The sequence below is a fragment of the Mus musculus genome, chromosome 5 (genome assembly GCF_000001635.26).
Source record: "Mus musculus strain C57BL/6J chromosome 5, GRCm38.p6 C57BL/6J".
Lineage (NCBI taxonomy): Eukaryota > Metazoa > Chordata > Mammalia > Rodentia > Muridae > Mus > Mus musculus.
In genome coordinates, this window is record NC_000071.6 from 95510535 (window position 1) to 95523279 (window position 12745).

The 12745-nt window shown below is 41.7% G+C and overlaps 1 protein-coding gene across 4 annotated transcripts; it reads left to right on the top strand.

Annotated features, from left to right (window-relative positions):
• Positions 1–207: 207 nt before the first annotated feature.
• Gm3286 (predicted gene 3286) lies at positions 208–11868 on the top strand. Of its 4 annotated transcripts, XM_017320570.1 has the most exons (6): positions 208–341; positions 4134–4270; positions 6826–6943; positions 8134–8447; positions 9316–9906; positions 10867–11868. In XM_017320570.1, exons 4-6 carry the CDS (start codon positions 8161–8163, stop codon positions 11432–11434), a joined length of 1446 nt encoding a protein of 481 aa, XP_017176059.1. In that variant the 5' UTR covers positions 208–341; positions 4134–4270; positions 6826–6943; positions 8134–8160; the 3' UTR covers positions 11435–11868. The 4 variants fall into 4 exon arrangements, with proteins under 4 accessions (XP_017176059.1, NP_001161265.1, NP_001116150.1 ...); NM_001167793.1 differs by lacking the exons at positions 4134–4270; positions 6826–6943; NM_001122678.2 differs by lacking the exons at positions 4134–4270; positions 6826–6943 and having other exon boundaries at positions 208–301.
• The last annotated feature ends 877 nt before the right edge of the window (positions 11869–12745 follow it).

The following is a 12745-nucleotide window of genomic DNA, read 5'->3' on the forward strand; positions in this document are numbered from 1 at the left end:
GAGATACAAGATTCTGCCCTGGATCTTGGCATGGAGATCTTGAGGCATAGTGGCTATGAATCTCAGGAGACTAAAGCAAGGAGATCTATAAATTCAAGGTCATCTGGGGCAAAGTAAGTTCCAGATTTAGGTGTGGTGGTACACACCTTTAATCTGGGCCACACCTTCTACTGGAGACTTACACAACAGTGGAAGAAGAAAGACTCTCCTCTGTGTGCCTGTGGGACTGAGCAACTGCTAGATCCTTGGACTTCCATTCACATCTGCTGCTGACCATTGTTGGGGAGTTGGACTACAGACTGTGAGTCATCATCAGTTCCCTTACTATACAGTGATCACCAGTAAGTTCTCTAACTCTAGAAAACCTGGACAAGTATATCCACTTTCGCTTCTCTTAGATGCTAGGTATCCATTTTTATGTTGAGGTGTTGGATTAGTTAGACTTGAGAGTATTGGAGGATGATAAATACAGAGCAGCTTGCTTTCTTATACATCCAGTTAGACAGGCACAATTAGATAGGGATGATTTCTTTTTTACAATGTCTCTTTAGCATTCCCTGTTAAAAGTCTAGTGTCCATGCTTGATAGCTGTGTGGGTTTATTTCTGGGTCTTCAGTTAAATTCCATTGATCAATCTATCTGTTTTACTGCCAATACCACACAGTTTTCGTTATACTATGGGCATGTAATACTACTTCAGATCAGAGAAGGTGATACTTCTAGGAATTCATTTGTTGCTGAGGATTGTGGTCCTTGGTCTCAGTCCAATGGTTGCCTGTGAATGTCTGCAATTGTCTTAGGTGCTATTAGAACCTCTCAGAGGACAGCCACAGCAGGCTCCTTTATGTAAGCACATCTTGTCATCAACAATACTATAGGTTTTTGATGTCTGCTGATGGGATGGATCTAAGGATGTCTGTTCCTGGATGGCCCTTTCTTCAGTCTCTGCTCCAGTTTTTGTCCCTGTTCTTCCTTTAGACAGGAACAAGTCTAGGTTAAAATTTTTGAGATCGGTAGCTGGGCGGTGGTGGTGCAAACCTTTAATCTCAGGTCTTGGGATGTAGAGACAATCTGATTCCTGAGTTCAAGGCCAGCCTGGTATACAAAGTGGGTTCCAGAACAGACAGGGTTACACAGAGCAACCCTGTCTCAAAAAAAAAAAATTTTTTTTTAGATGGGTGTGTGGTACCTTCCCTCAACTGGAAGCCATGCCTAGCCACTGGAGGTGGTCTCTTAAGGTTCTGTCTCCCCTCTGTTGCATATTTCATATTGAATTTTATTGTTTGCTTGCTTGGTTATTTATTGTTTGATTGATTTCTTTATTCTCCTTTTTGCTCTTGATCTTCTTGGTATGGATAATATTCTGAGACAACATGGTTGTTCTTTAGCTAGGGATAATTTAGAATTTCAATTCCCAGGGATCTTCTTGCCTTGGTCTTCCTGCTGGAAGGATTACTATGTGAGCCAAGACACCTGGTTATGTTTTCCTCATTTGTGACCAGCATGGCTCAGAGGGAAATTCACCTGAGAGCCATAATATGTTCTTGAAAATACATGCACAAAACCATAAAATACCATTGTAAGAGGACATGACATATACGTTTGTGCAGAACCTTTGGGGTCTCCTTGTAGGAATTGGGCAAGAATTTGACATTGGTCTAGGACAGTGAAGTAGGCTCATATAAGAATATTTATCTTGGGCTAATGCAAAGCTCAAGGAACACTCGGAAGAGGAATGTGTGGCATTTGTTTTACCTTGTTCATCTTAATAAGCCCAGAGAAATAGTGATCAGGAGACTTTGTTTGTTTGTTTGTTTGTTTGTTTTTGTCAATAGAATTTGTATTGGTTATTTTATTTATTTGCATTTCTATGTTCTCCCCTTCCCCAGTTTGTCCTCTGGAAACCCTCATCCAAACCCCTTTCTCCTTGTTTCTATAAATGTGATCCCACACCCTTGCATCCCCTACACTGGAGCATCAAGCCTTCACAGGACTGAGGGCCTCTCCTCCCATTGATGCCCAACAAGGCCATCCACTGACATACATGCAGCTAAAGTAATGGGTCCCTATATGTGTACACTTTGGTTGGTGTTTCAGTCTCTGGGAGCTCTTGGGTTGTGGTTGGATGATATTGTTGCTCTTCGTATGGGGCTGCAAACCCTTTCAACTCCTCCAGTCCTTTTACTAACATCTCCATTGGGGACCCCTTACTCGGTACATTGTTTATTGCCTTGTTTGTTCTTTGACCTAAAACTGACTTTATCTTTTGCATGTATTTAGACTGGTATAAAAGCAGACTAGAGAAAAGTGAATCTGCTTCAGACGTAGCACTGGCTGGAGTCATGGAATAATGTTGTCTAATGGTCATTGTCTTTTCAATCATCATTCCCAACCTTGAGACCCTGTTGCCTGACAGAGCTGGCTTGATCACATTTTACAATTATTTATCAGTTCTGGAATAAAGAGGTGAGCTTCATGCTTTGCCAATCTTCTACTATGGTAGTACTCAGAAAGCAGAGCCAGGAGGATGGCTTCATCCACCTTGGAGGGAATTCTGTGGTTGTGAATCCAGTAGTACAGTTCTTGCTTGTCATTCACAATTAAGGTTATAAATCACTGCATGATCTAGATAAATGGGGCATGCCTGTGTTCCCAGAGCACGTGAGTCTGAATAGAGGCTCAGAAATCCAATGGTATCTTTGCTGTAATAGATAGTGTGAGGCAAACCTGTTCTATATTAAAATATTTTCAAAACAAGTTAGAAAGTGTGTCAGGGAGAGACATAACATCAATGATTCTAAAAAGTCGGAGCAGGTTTGAGAAAGGAAGGATCAGTGGACATGGAGAGATGATCAGGGTTTCCTGGGCAGAGATAAAATCTCTAGGATTAGGAGATTTTCAGAATACCTGATATTTGCAGAACACATAAATTCAATGCCCAACAAGTGTGATTGTGTCTTGGAACTACCTTTAGCTTCAGTGTTTCTGGAATCCTCTTCCCTTTCCTAGACTTAATAAGCACTATGACAACATGCAGACACACACACACTCACACAGAGACCTTGGATGATTCAGACCTAAAGGGGAAAGGCTCAGGGAAGCCTGTAGAAGAGAACAAAGAAAGAGGAATAGAGTCAGAGGGAATGGTGGACATCAAGGAAGCCAGAGCTTCTTAAACAAACACAGGAGAACTAACACACACAGAGAGAGACTAAAGTAGACTAAAGTAGAATTCTTTACTTGTGTGGGTCTATTCCACATGGGGTATCAGTGTTGAGAAAAAAGTAGACAGACACAAGCACCTATCCCAAACCCAGAAATTATTGAAAACCATTTACAAATGAAAAATTAGTTTTCTCAAATGGACTCTCCTTGAGGGTACAAGTCTCATTCATATGGGCAGGTCTACAGGCCAACACAAAGTGAACTCAGAGGCCTCTTTGGAGGTCCTAGGTCTCATAATGTTTTGTCAGGCCTCTTTTGGGTTTTTTTGGATATGCTTTTTAATTTAATTCTTTTTTTTTATATTTACCTTAAATCCCCCACTAACTGTTCTTTTCGAGGTCAGACCCTAGTACACTACTTCTAGGTACCTTCTTACCATGTTCTCTGAGTAGGTGGAAGTTCCCTGGGTATCCCCACACCCTGGTACTTTTAGTATTTTTAAGGCAGGGCATATCCTCTCCCACTGAGTCCAGGCAAAGCAGCTCAGCTAGAAGAACACACTCCACAAACAGGCAATGGCTTCTGAAGTGGCCTTCACTCCAGTTGTTAGGGGACCAACGTGAAGACCAAGCTAAATTCTCCTACATCTGTGTGGGGAGGCCTACGCCCAGCCCATGTTCTCTTTGGTTGGGGTTTCAGTCTCTGAGAGCCCCAAAGGTCCCGGTTAATTTATGCCGTTGGACTTCTACAGAGTTTTTAACCCTTTGGGACCTTTGCTCATATATTAGGGCTACCAATTTTGTGTTTTTATTGGATTCTTGTGTGTGTGAGATCCTGTCCTGTATCTATATGTGTTCCTTGTGGTTTTTCATTTTCATTTTTATCCTCCATTTCTTTGTTTTGTCATATTCTAATATGTAACAGTTACCTGGGACTTATATTTCATCAATGTTTTCATATTTTTGCTGGATCCCAAAAATGTGTTGGTGGTCTAGAAACCACTAGACCCTGAAGTGGTTTCTCTCCTTAAACCTGTGGGTCCCATTGCTGAATTCAGGCTTGGTAACAAGTGCCATTGATCACTGAGGAACTCACAGCCTACTAGGTAAGCTCCCTTAACGTTTTTTCTTAGAAAACACTTTTTCGTTCCATTTTTTTGTTTTTAGTTTTTTTCAGACAGAGTTTCTGTTTAACAGACATGGCTGACCCAGAACTCAATGTGTAGACCAGACTAGCTGAAACTCCAAGGTCCACCTACATCTGCCTCCTTAATTCTGAGATTAAAGGCCTATTGTAGCATCTCTCACCTAACTAGATTTTGTTTTTATTTGGTTTGGTTTGGGTTTTGAGAGAGTGTTTCTCTATTTTGGAGCCCTCCCTGTCCCACACTTTAATCTGTAGATCAGTCTGGGGTCTAAAGATCCAGCTCCTCCCCTTGCCTCCAGGGTGCTGGGATTAAAGTCAGGTGCTACCCCACCCAGCTCTACCTTAATTGTAAAACAGACCCTTAGTCAATAGGCTTCACTGGTTAAGAATTATCTGCTTAGATAAAACTAGCCTTGAACTCACAGTGCCCAGTTTACCTTTACCTACAGAGTGCAGGGATTAAAGGTGTTTGCCACGATTCCTTTTACAAATTTAATTCTCTTAAAGATTTAGCCTGGCAGTGGTGGCACATGCCTTTAATCCCAACCCAACACTTGAAAGGCAAAGGCAGGCAGATTTCTGAGTTCAAGGCCAGTCTGGTATACACAGTGAGTTCCAGGACAGCCAGACCTACACAGAGAAACCCTGTCTCGAAAAAAACAAAACAAAACAAAAAACGTTTTGTTCTCCATGTTTTGGTGTTTTTCCTGCATGTATGAATGTTCAGCACATGCTTGCCTGGTGTCCAAGAAGGTCAGATGGAGTTTTCAGGTTTCCGTAAACTGGAGTTACAGATCATTTCAAGCCACCATGTAGGTGTTCAGAATAGAATATTAATAGGTGCTCATTATTGTGGAGCAAACTCTTCAGCACACGGCTCACTCCTGATTTCATCTTGGGCAAGCATGCTGGTCAGATCCTACCTGACACATTATCTGTTTTCTGCAGCCAAAGGCAGCATCTCCCTCAGACCCTCCAATTTCTGTTTCTCTTTAGGTCTATTTAGAAGTAGACCCAAATGTAAGCTCAGGCTGTCCTTCTATTTACAATAAGGCTGAGGACAGCTTTGAATTGATTCCCCTGCTTCCAACTCTTGAACTGTGAGTTTCCAGGCATAGCCATTATGTCTGCTGCATACAGTGCTGGAGAGAGGAAGGTTGTATGCCGGGTAGCTCCTTACAAACTGAGTGCACACCCAGCACACTTGGACACTGTTAATGGAATCAGACAATACTCCTTCCTCTAACATTTATGTAGGTGCTACTGCAGTTTATTGAAAAAGCATCCAATTCAGGCCTTGAGCTCCAGAACATACTCCTGTCTATTAAAAACTCTTTGTCCCAGATCCAGTGACAATAATATCGATGAATTATTTTCTGTCTATGATCATCAATAGATTAAACCCTGATCTGAGGCAAATCAGACTGACTTTGTGCACATGAATAAAATTGGCCCAGGTGTGGTGTTTCTCAACATTAATCCTAGCAGCAAGAAGAATGCTGAGGCAGGAGGATTGCTAGAACTTAGAGTTTGGAAAAAAACCCTGGCATCACAGCAAGACCCAGTCCTGTACCAAACTCAAAACTATGTAATAATGAAGCAAATGAAAGGAAAAAATCCACAAATTCAGTGATGTGTTATTAAGTAATAAATGAAATGTTTGAGGGATGTTTTGGTATGGAGGTATTCTCACAGAAAGCTCTAATGCAAGCAAAGAAATGGTTGCATGTTACATATAGAATTAAAAGGGTGGAGTTTAACCATCTAACCCAATTCTAGTTTGAGGTTGAATTTTATGGCTGCAATAGGAAGGGTTATTTAGAGAGGCTTCAGTGGAGACAGAAAATATTCAGAGATCTGGAGATTGGATAACTGCCTGGGTTGTCTAGCCCTCAGCTACCTATCTGCAGTACTCAGAACTGGTATGTAATTGGTTTCCATGGGGTTAAGCAGTTTGATGTAGAACCATTTAAATTCCAAGATAGTAGAGGCAATTTTATTTTCTGTCTCTTTAGTAAAACATATTGAAAATCTTGGATTTCATTCGCAATGAAGTTTTAGCCTCATCTCCAGTATTTTGGGGGGGGGGGTTGTTTTTGAGACAGGGTTTCTCTGTGTAGCCCTGGCTGTCCTGGAACTCACTCTGTAGACCAGGCTGGCCTCAAACTCAGAAATCAGCCTGCCCCTGACTCCCGAGTGCTGGGATTAAAGGCATGTGCCACCATGCCTGGCTCCAGTCTATTTCTATGATAGGTTATATACTTCATTAGTGTGCATGTTGCTCTGGGTTAGCTGAAAATCAGACCATTCTGACTAATTCCTTCATATTTCCTTTCACTGAAATGAAGGTCTTTTTGTTTTTGTGAGACCCTGGCTCATTTTGTAGCCCTGTAGACCATGTAACTTTGATCATCTTTAACTCCCAGTAGCTGGAATTACAATTGCAAGTTACACAAATGTCTTACCTTAGTCTTTGATTTAGATCATTTTCACATAGCTGTGGTTTTTGGATAGGGTCTGCATTTGGAACCAAGGAGAGCCTGAAAGTCGTAGTAGGAGCCCACAGATGTTATCCTCCTTACTGAGAATTCAGAATGGATCTTCAACATGAGAACTTTTTGTTTGTATTATGGTTTGTTTACTTGTTTGTTTTGTTTTTTTATTTGCTGGTCTGTTTTTTTTATTTGTTTCTACTGTTTCTTTTTTCTTTTTATTACTAAAGTTAATTTCTCCTCAACTAATTTTTACAATCCAGTCATTACTCCCTTCCTGGTCTGCCCTTTGTTCCTCATCACATTCTCCCTTGTCAACACCCCCCCTTTTGATAATTTTACTTATTTACATTTAAAATGTTATCTCTCTTCCAGGCTTCACCTCACAAACCCCCTCCCATGATGTGTTCCCTTTACCTCTAAAACATCACTCCCCCACCTACCCACACACTCCTGCCTCACCCTTCACTATGACTAATAAGCCTCCAAAGGACAAGGGGCCTCCTCTCTGAAATAAACCATTTGCTACATATGTTATCAGGAACCATAGACCCACTCATGTATGCTCCTTGTTTGGAGACTTAGTCCCAGGGAAATCTGAGAGGTCCACTTAGTTGATGTTGTTTTTCTTCCTATGAGGTTGTAATCCCCTATATCTCCTTAAATCCTTCCCTATCTCTTCCATTGGGGTCCACATGCTCAATGCAAAGGTTGCCTGTGAGTATCTGCAGTTGTCCTTAGACAGGTGGTGGCACAGCCTCTCAGAGGACAGTCATATGTTGACAACAGCAATAGTGTTTAGGTTTGGTGTCTGCTGATTTTATAGATCCCAAGATCCCAGTCTCTCAAGAGCCTAATCTTCAGTCTCTGAACCATCTCTTTTCCCTGTTTTTCCTTTAGTCAGGAACAATTCTAGGTTAAAATTTTTGAGATGGGTGAGTGGCCCCTTCCCTCAAAAGGGAGCCACGCATATCGACTGGGGTGTCCTCTTCAAGTTCTATCTCCTCTATGTTCCATATTTCAGCTAGGATCATCTGTACTGGGTCCTGGGAATCTCTTCCATTTTGGTTCCTTTCATTCTTTCCTTTGTAAAGAAAGGGAAACACATAAAAATATTTTGACCCCAAAATTATGTGTCCATTAGAGTACTAGAGAGGCTCCCATGATGCCAGTCTGTCTTTACACCACCAGTTTAGGATGCAGAAATAAATTGATGTCTCTAGCACTGTAACTCTAGAGCAGTAATTCAGAAACTAAATAGTTAATGTGGTGGTGAGGAAGTATTATAAAGTTGTCTTGAATATGTATTCTTTTCTAACTACTTCCCCAGGAGCCTTCTTCCTGAAGACCTGAGAGGATGAGTGGTCAGACCCCACCCACACTCCAGAAGCTAGCAAGGCAGACACTGCTGAGAGATGAGGCTTTGGCCATATCCTCTCTGGAGGAGCTGCCAGCTGTGGTCTTCCCACCACTGTTCCAAGAGGCCTTTGCTGGCAGACTCAACAAGCTCATAAAGGCAATGGTGGCAGCCTGGCCTTTCCACGATCTCCCTGTGGGGCCATTGATAAATATGCATAACCTGGAAACCTTGCAAGCTCTGCTAGATGGAGTAGACATGAGACTAACAAGAAAATTTCACCCCTGGTAAGCAATATCCAAGTATTGTATATGGGAGCATAAAGAGTACACAGTAGACATTGCCAGGGAGAATGGCTTTGTCCTAAGTCTATTAGATGCTTCTGATTGCATAAACAAGCAGAGATACAAGGTTTTGGAAATCTACTGTTTACTTGTAGAGAGCACATTTGGATATGGCTTAGACTTGAATATGGACTAGAGTACACTTAGCCTCACAGTAGAATGAGCCTATCCATGGCCTTCCCAATAATAATAATAATAATAATAATAATAATAATAATAATAGAAATAATGTATACCTTAGTGAAAGAAAAGTATTCAAGTGTACAGAAGCCCAGGAAAGCTTTTGTAGCATGCCTGAGTCCACCTTGGATATCAAAGTGCTTAAAAACAAAAACTGTAGCAGGGTCGGGCATGGTAGCACACGCCTTTAATCCCAGCACTTGGGAGGCAGAGGCAGTCAGATTTATGAGTTTGAGGTCTGCCTTGTCTACAGAGTGAGTTCCAGGACAGCCAGGGCTAAACAGATAAACCCTGTATCAAAAATTTTTTTTTAAAAATTTAAAAAAAAAAAGCTTTATTAAAAAAAATTATTTCTCAGTTTTCCAAATTCAACTGTCTCCAACATGTCTTCATGAAACGTGTCCATTTTCTCAGAGACCACCTGCATCAGATACTAGGGTAAGCAAGTATAGAGACCTGGGTCAGCTACCAAAGCAAATCTGTCTCTCTTCTCTTAAGGATTAGTGGTACATAATGCCTGCCACTCACTAGGAACAGAATTTAGATACTCATAACACTTTAGCAGGGAGGAGAGCTGAGTTTAGATATATATAGCAAGATGACTGCTGACATTCATAAGTTTCACCCACAGGAGGCCAAAACTTCAGGTTCTCGACATGAGAAACGTGGACCATGTCTTCTGGAACATATGGAGCGATGCAAATGACAGTGACTCTGATGCAGAGACCTTGGATGAAAAGCAAGTAGTGAAGGCCCCTCGCAGATATGCACTGAGGCAGCGTCTGAAGATCATAGTTGATCTGTCAATCAGTTCTCAGCTCAATGAACAAAAAGCATATTTCTTGAATTGGGCCAAGCAGAGAAAGGGGTCCATAAATTTCTGCTGTACAAAGATGAAGATCTGGGATGCACCAGACGAAGTTATCAGAGAAATCATGAATGTTTTCCATCCAGAGCACATTACAGAATTAGAACTGTATACCGACTGGACTCTGTTGCGGCTGGCACATTTTGCTCCCTACTTTGGGCAGATGAAAAATCTTGAAAGAGTCTTCCTGGCACCACTCCACAAGAATACCTCCCCTATTATGAATTTGACAAGGGACTCAAAAGTCAAGTGTATTAAAAAAATTATTTCTCAGTTTTCCAAATTCAACTGTCTCCAACATGTCTTCATGAAACGTGTCCATTTTCTCAGAGACCACCTGCATCAGATACTAGGGTAAGCAAGTATAGAGACCTGGGTCAGCTACCAAAGCAAATCTGTCTCTCTTCTCTTAAGGATTAGTGGTACATAATGCCTGCCACTCACTAGGAACAAAATTTAGATACTCATAACACTCTGAAAGTTATGTCTTGTTTCCATGTATACTGACATATACAAGGGAAATTTTACAAGTTAATTCAGTATCTCAAATAAGCACTCATGGAGTACAGAAGTGATTTGATGTAAAGAGGAGGTCAGTTCTAGTAAGCATGGGTTGTAATTCTTCGTCAATCATGCCCACTCAATCAAATGGAAAGGGACCAGCAGGGGAGTGTGTAGTAAGGTGTCAGGGTACACCTCAGCTCATTGTGAATGTGAACTATATGCTCAGATCTGTGGGAACAGCCTTCTATCTTTGCCCAGTTCCCCTGGATGAAATGTTTTGAGCCCAAGTAGCACTGAGTGCATGGGACAAGGAGTATAACTTGGACTGAAAATTAGAGCCAGCATGACTGCAGAGGAAATGATAGAATGGAGATTCAATGAGTTCACAGCAAATATCAAAATCCTGTCAGGGGTTTCTTGGGTTGGTCTTTTGGAGACAGGGTTTCTCTGTGTAGCCCTGGCTGTCCTGGAACTCACTTTGTAGACTAGGCTGGCCTCGAACTCAGAAATCCACCTGCCTCTTTCTCCTGAGTGCTGGCATTAAAAGCGTGCACCACCAAGCCCAGCTTCTGTGTGCCTTCTTAGCTTAAGTGATGAACTGGTTTTCAGCTTGAGGGTGAGGCCCAAGGGTGAATTGTGAGATTGGCATGACTGAGCAGTTTCCAACAGGAAGCATCATAGATGTTGTCCTTGATCATTTACTTAAACTGACCTTGGGGCACTTGGTTCATTCTACCACTGTGTACATCCCAGCCAAACCTTTACAACACCACTTGCCAGAACTAACCCTCTGGTCTCCTCTATTCCTAGGTGCCTGAGGACGCCCTTGCAGACCCTCTCCATCACTCACTGCCTAATTTCACAGACAGACTTGGATTCCTTTTCCTGCTGTCACAACCTTTTTAAGTTAAAAAATCTGGAAATCAGAGGAGTGACATTATTTGCTCTCGATCTTATGCCTCTGAGAGGTCTCCTAGGAAAACTGGCAGGTACTCTTGAGTCTCTGGATTTTCAGTGGTGTAGCATGAAGGACTCCCAGCTCATTGTCCTCTTACCTGCCCTCAGTCAATGCTCTCAGCTCAACCAGATCAACTTCTACAGCAATGACTTCTCCATGGCCATCCTGAAGGACCTTTTGCAGCACACAGCCAACTGGAGCAAGATGAATGTGGAACAATACCCTGTCCCTCTGGAGTGCTATGATGCATTGGGTCATGTCTCCAGAGAAAGATTTGTGGAACTTTGTCAGGAGCTCATGGATACCCTCAGGGCCAAAAGAGAGCCTAAGAGCATATCTTTTGCAACAAATGTCTGCCAAAATTGTGGCAAGACCTGTGTCTATGGCCAGGGGGCAAGACTTTGTTCCTGTTTGCAGTAAACATGGATACAGGACTTCTGAATATGAATAAATGACATGCTTGGGACACATCTCTCATCCAGGGTGCTCAGAGACTGTGACTTCAGACACTTCCCATATGGTTAGAAGTAAAGAGATGTGTAGTGACTGGGACCCTGAATGCTTAGATAGAAATGTGGACTATTCCAATAGACTGTTGGACCAGGGGCATGATGGAATCAGAAAAACAGTTTGGCATTTATATGTGGCTTCTGCCCAGAGAGTATATTTAGATGCTTTTTTGTGTACCTATAACCTCTCTCTCCAGGGTCTTTGACTTTTACCAACCTTACTACCAGGTTCAGGGTCAGGATGATAGAATAGGTCCAGGATTGGAAAGACACTGTTATTTTATGAAGGAAGCAAAGTTCCAGGTGAATATGGCATGTATAAAATAAAAGTTTTCTTGACACATCTTTCCCTAGTCTCTTGCTTGGGCTACATGTATAACACTTTTGTGTAGTTGATCAGTTATGTGCACAAAACATTTACATTAATGTGAGCAACATAGACACAAATCTGGTGAAGACAGATTAAAATGATCACAGATGGTTAATATCCAGTATGTTGAGACCACAAGGCACCTTGGACCCATCAAAGATGCCTAAAGGTAAGAAGACAACATAGAGCAAAGTAAACAGGCTTTCCATTCTGGCTTTGAACTCCTGATCTTTTTCTCATGCCTTAATGGGCTTACTAACAAGAACCTCTATATACAGTCTTTATGCCACATGTCCCTAGAGCCCTATTCCTATGGAGTCCCAAACTCTATGAAGTAACCATAGAGTATAAAATGGTGTACAATATTATGTGGGTAACTTTGCTACATAAAGTATTTACTTTAAAAAAGACTTGTATTTTAAGTCTCCAATTATATTAAAAGCAAAAGAAAAATCTCCTTCTGCCTAGTCATTATAACCCTTTCTGTATGGTAAACTGTCAATAAAATAATTTATTGTTACTCTGTATTTGCCGAACACTTAGAACATGAGTTCTCTGTTTAAATATCATTGTTATTTTCTGCATTGAATAGCATAGCTAAACTTAAGGCCTCGGCAACAGATGCCCTCTGGAGATAAGTCAAAATGTACACATTGATGCCAGGCCTGTCACAATTCAATCTTTGGAAGGTGGATAAAGGAATCAGCTATTGTGGGACACATGGACATCTAGGCTGGCTTAAGGGATAGAAGACAAAGAAACAACAAACCTCTCTCAGGCTCCTTTCTGTCTTTCCCCACAACCTGACTCCCTGTCTGAATGTCAGGTTCTCTGGCCTTGTTCCTTTGGACC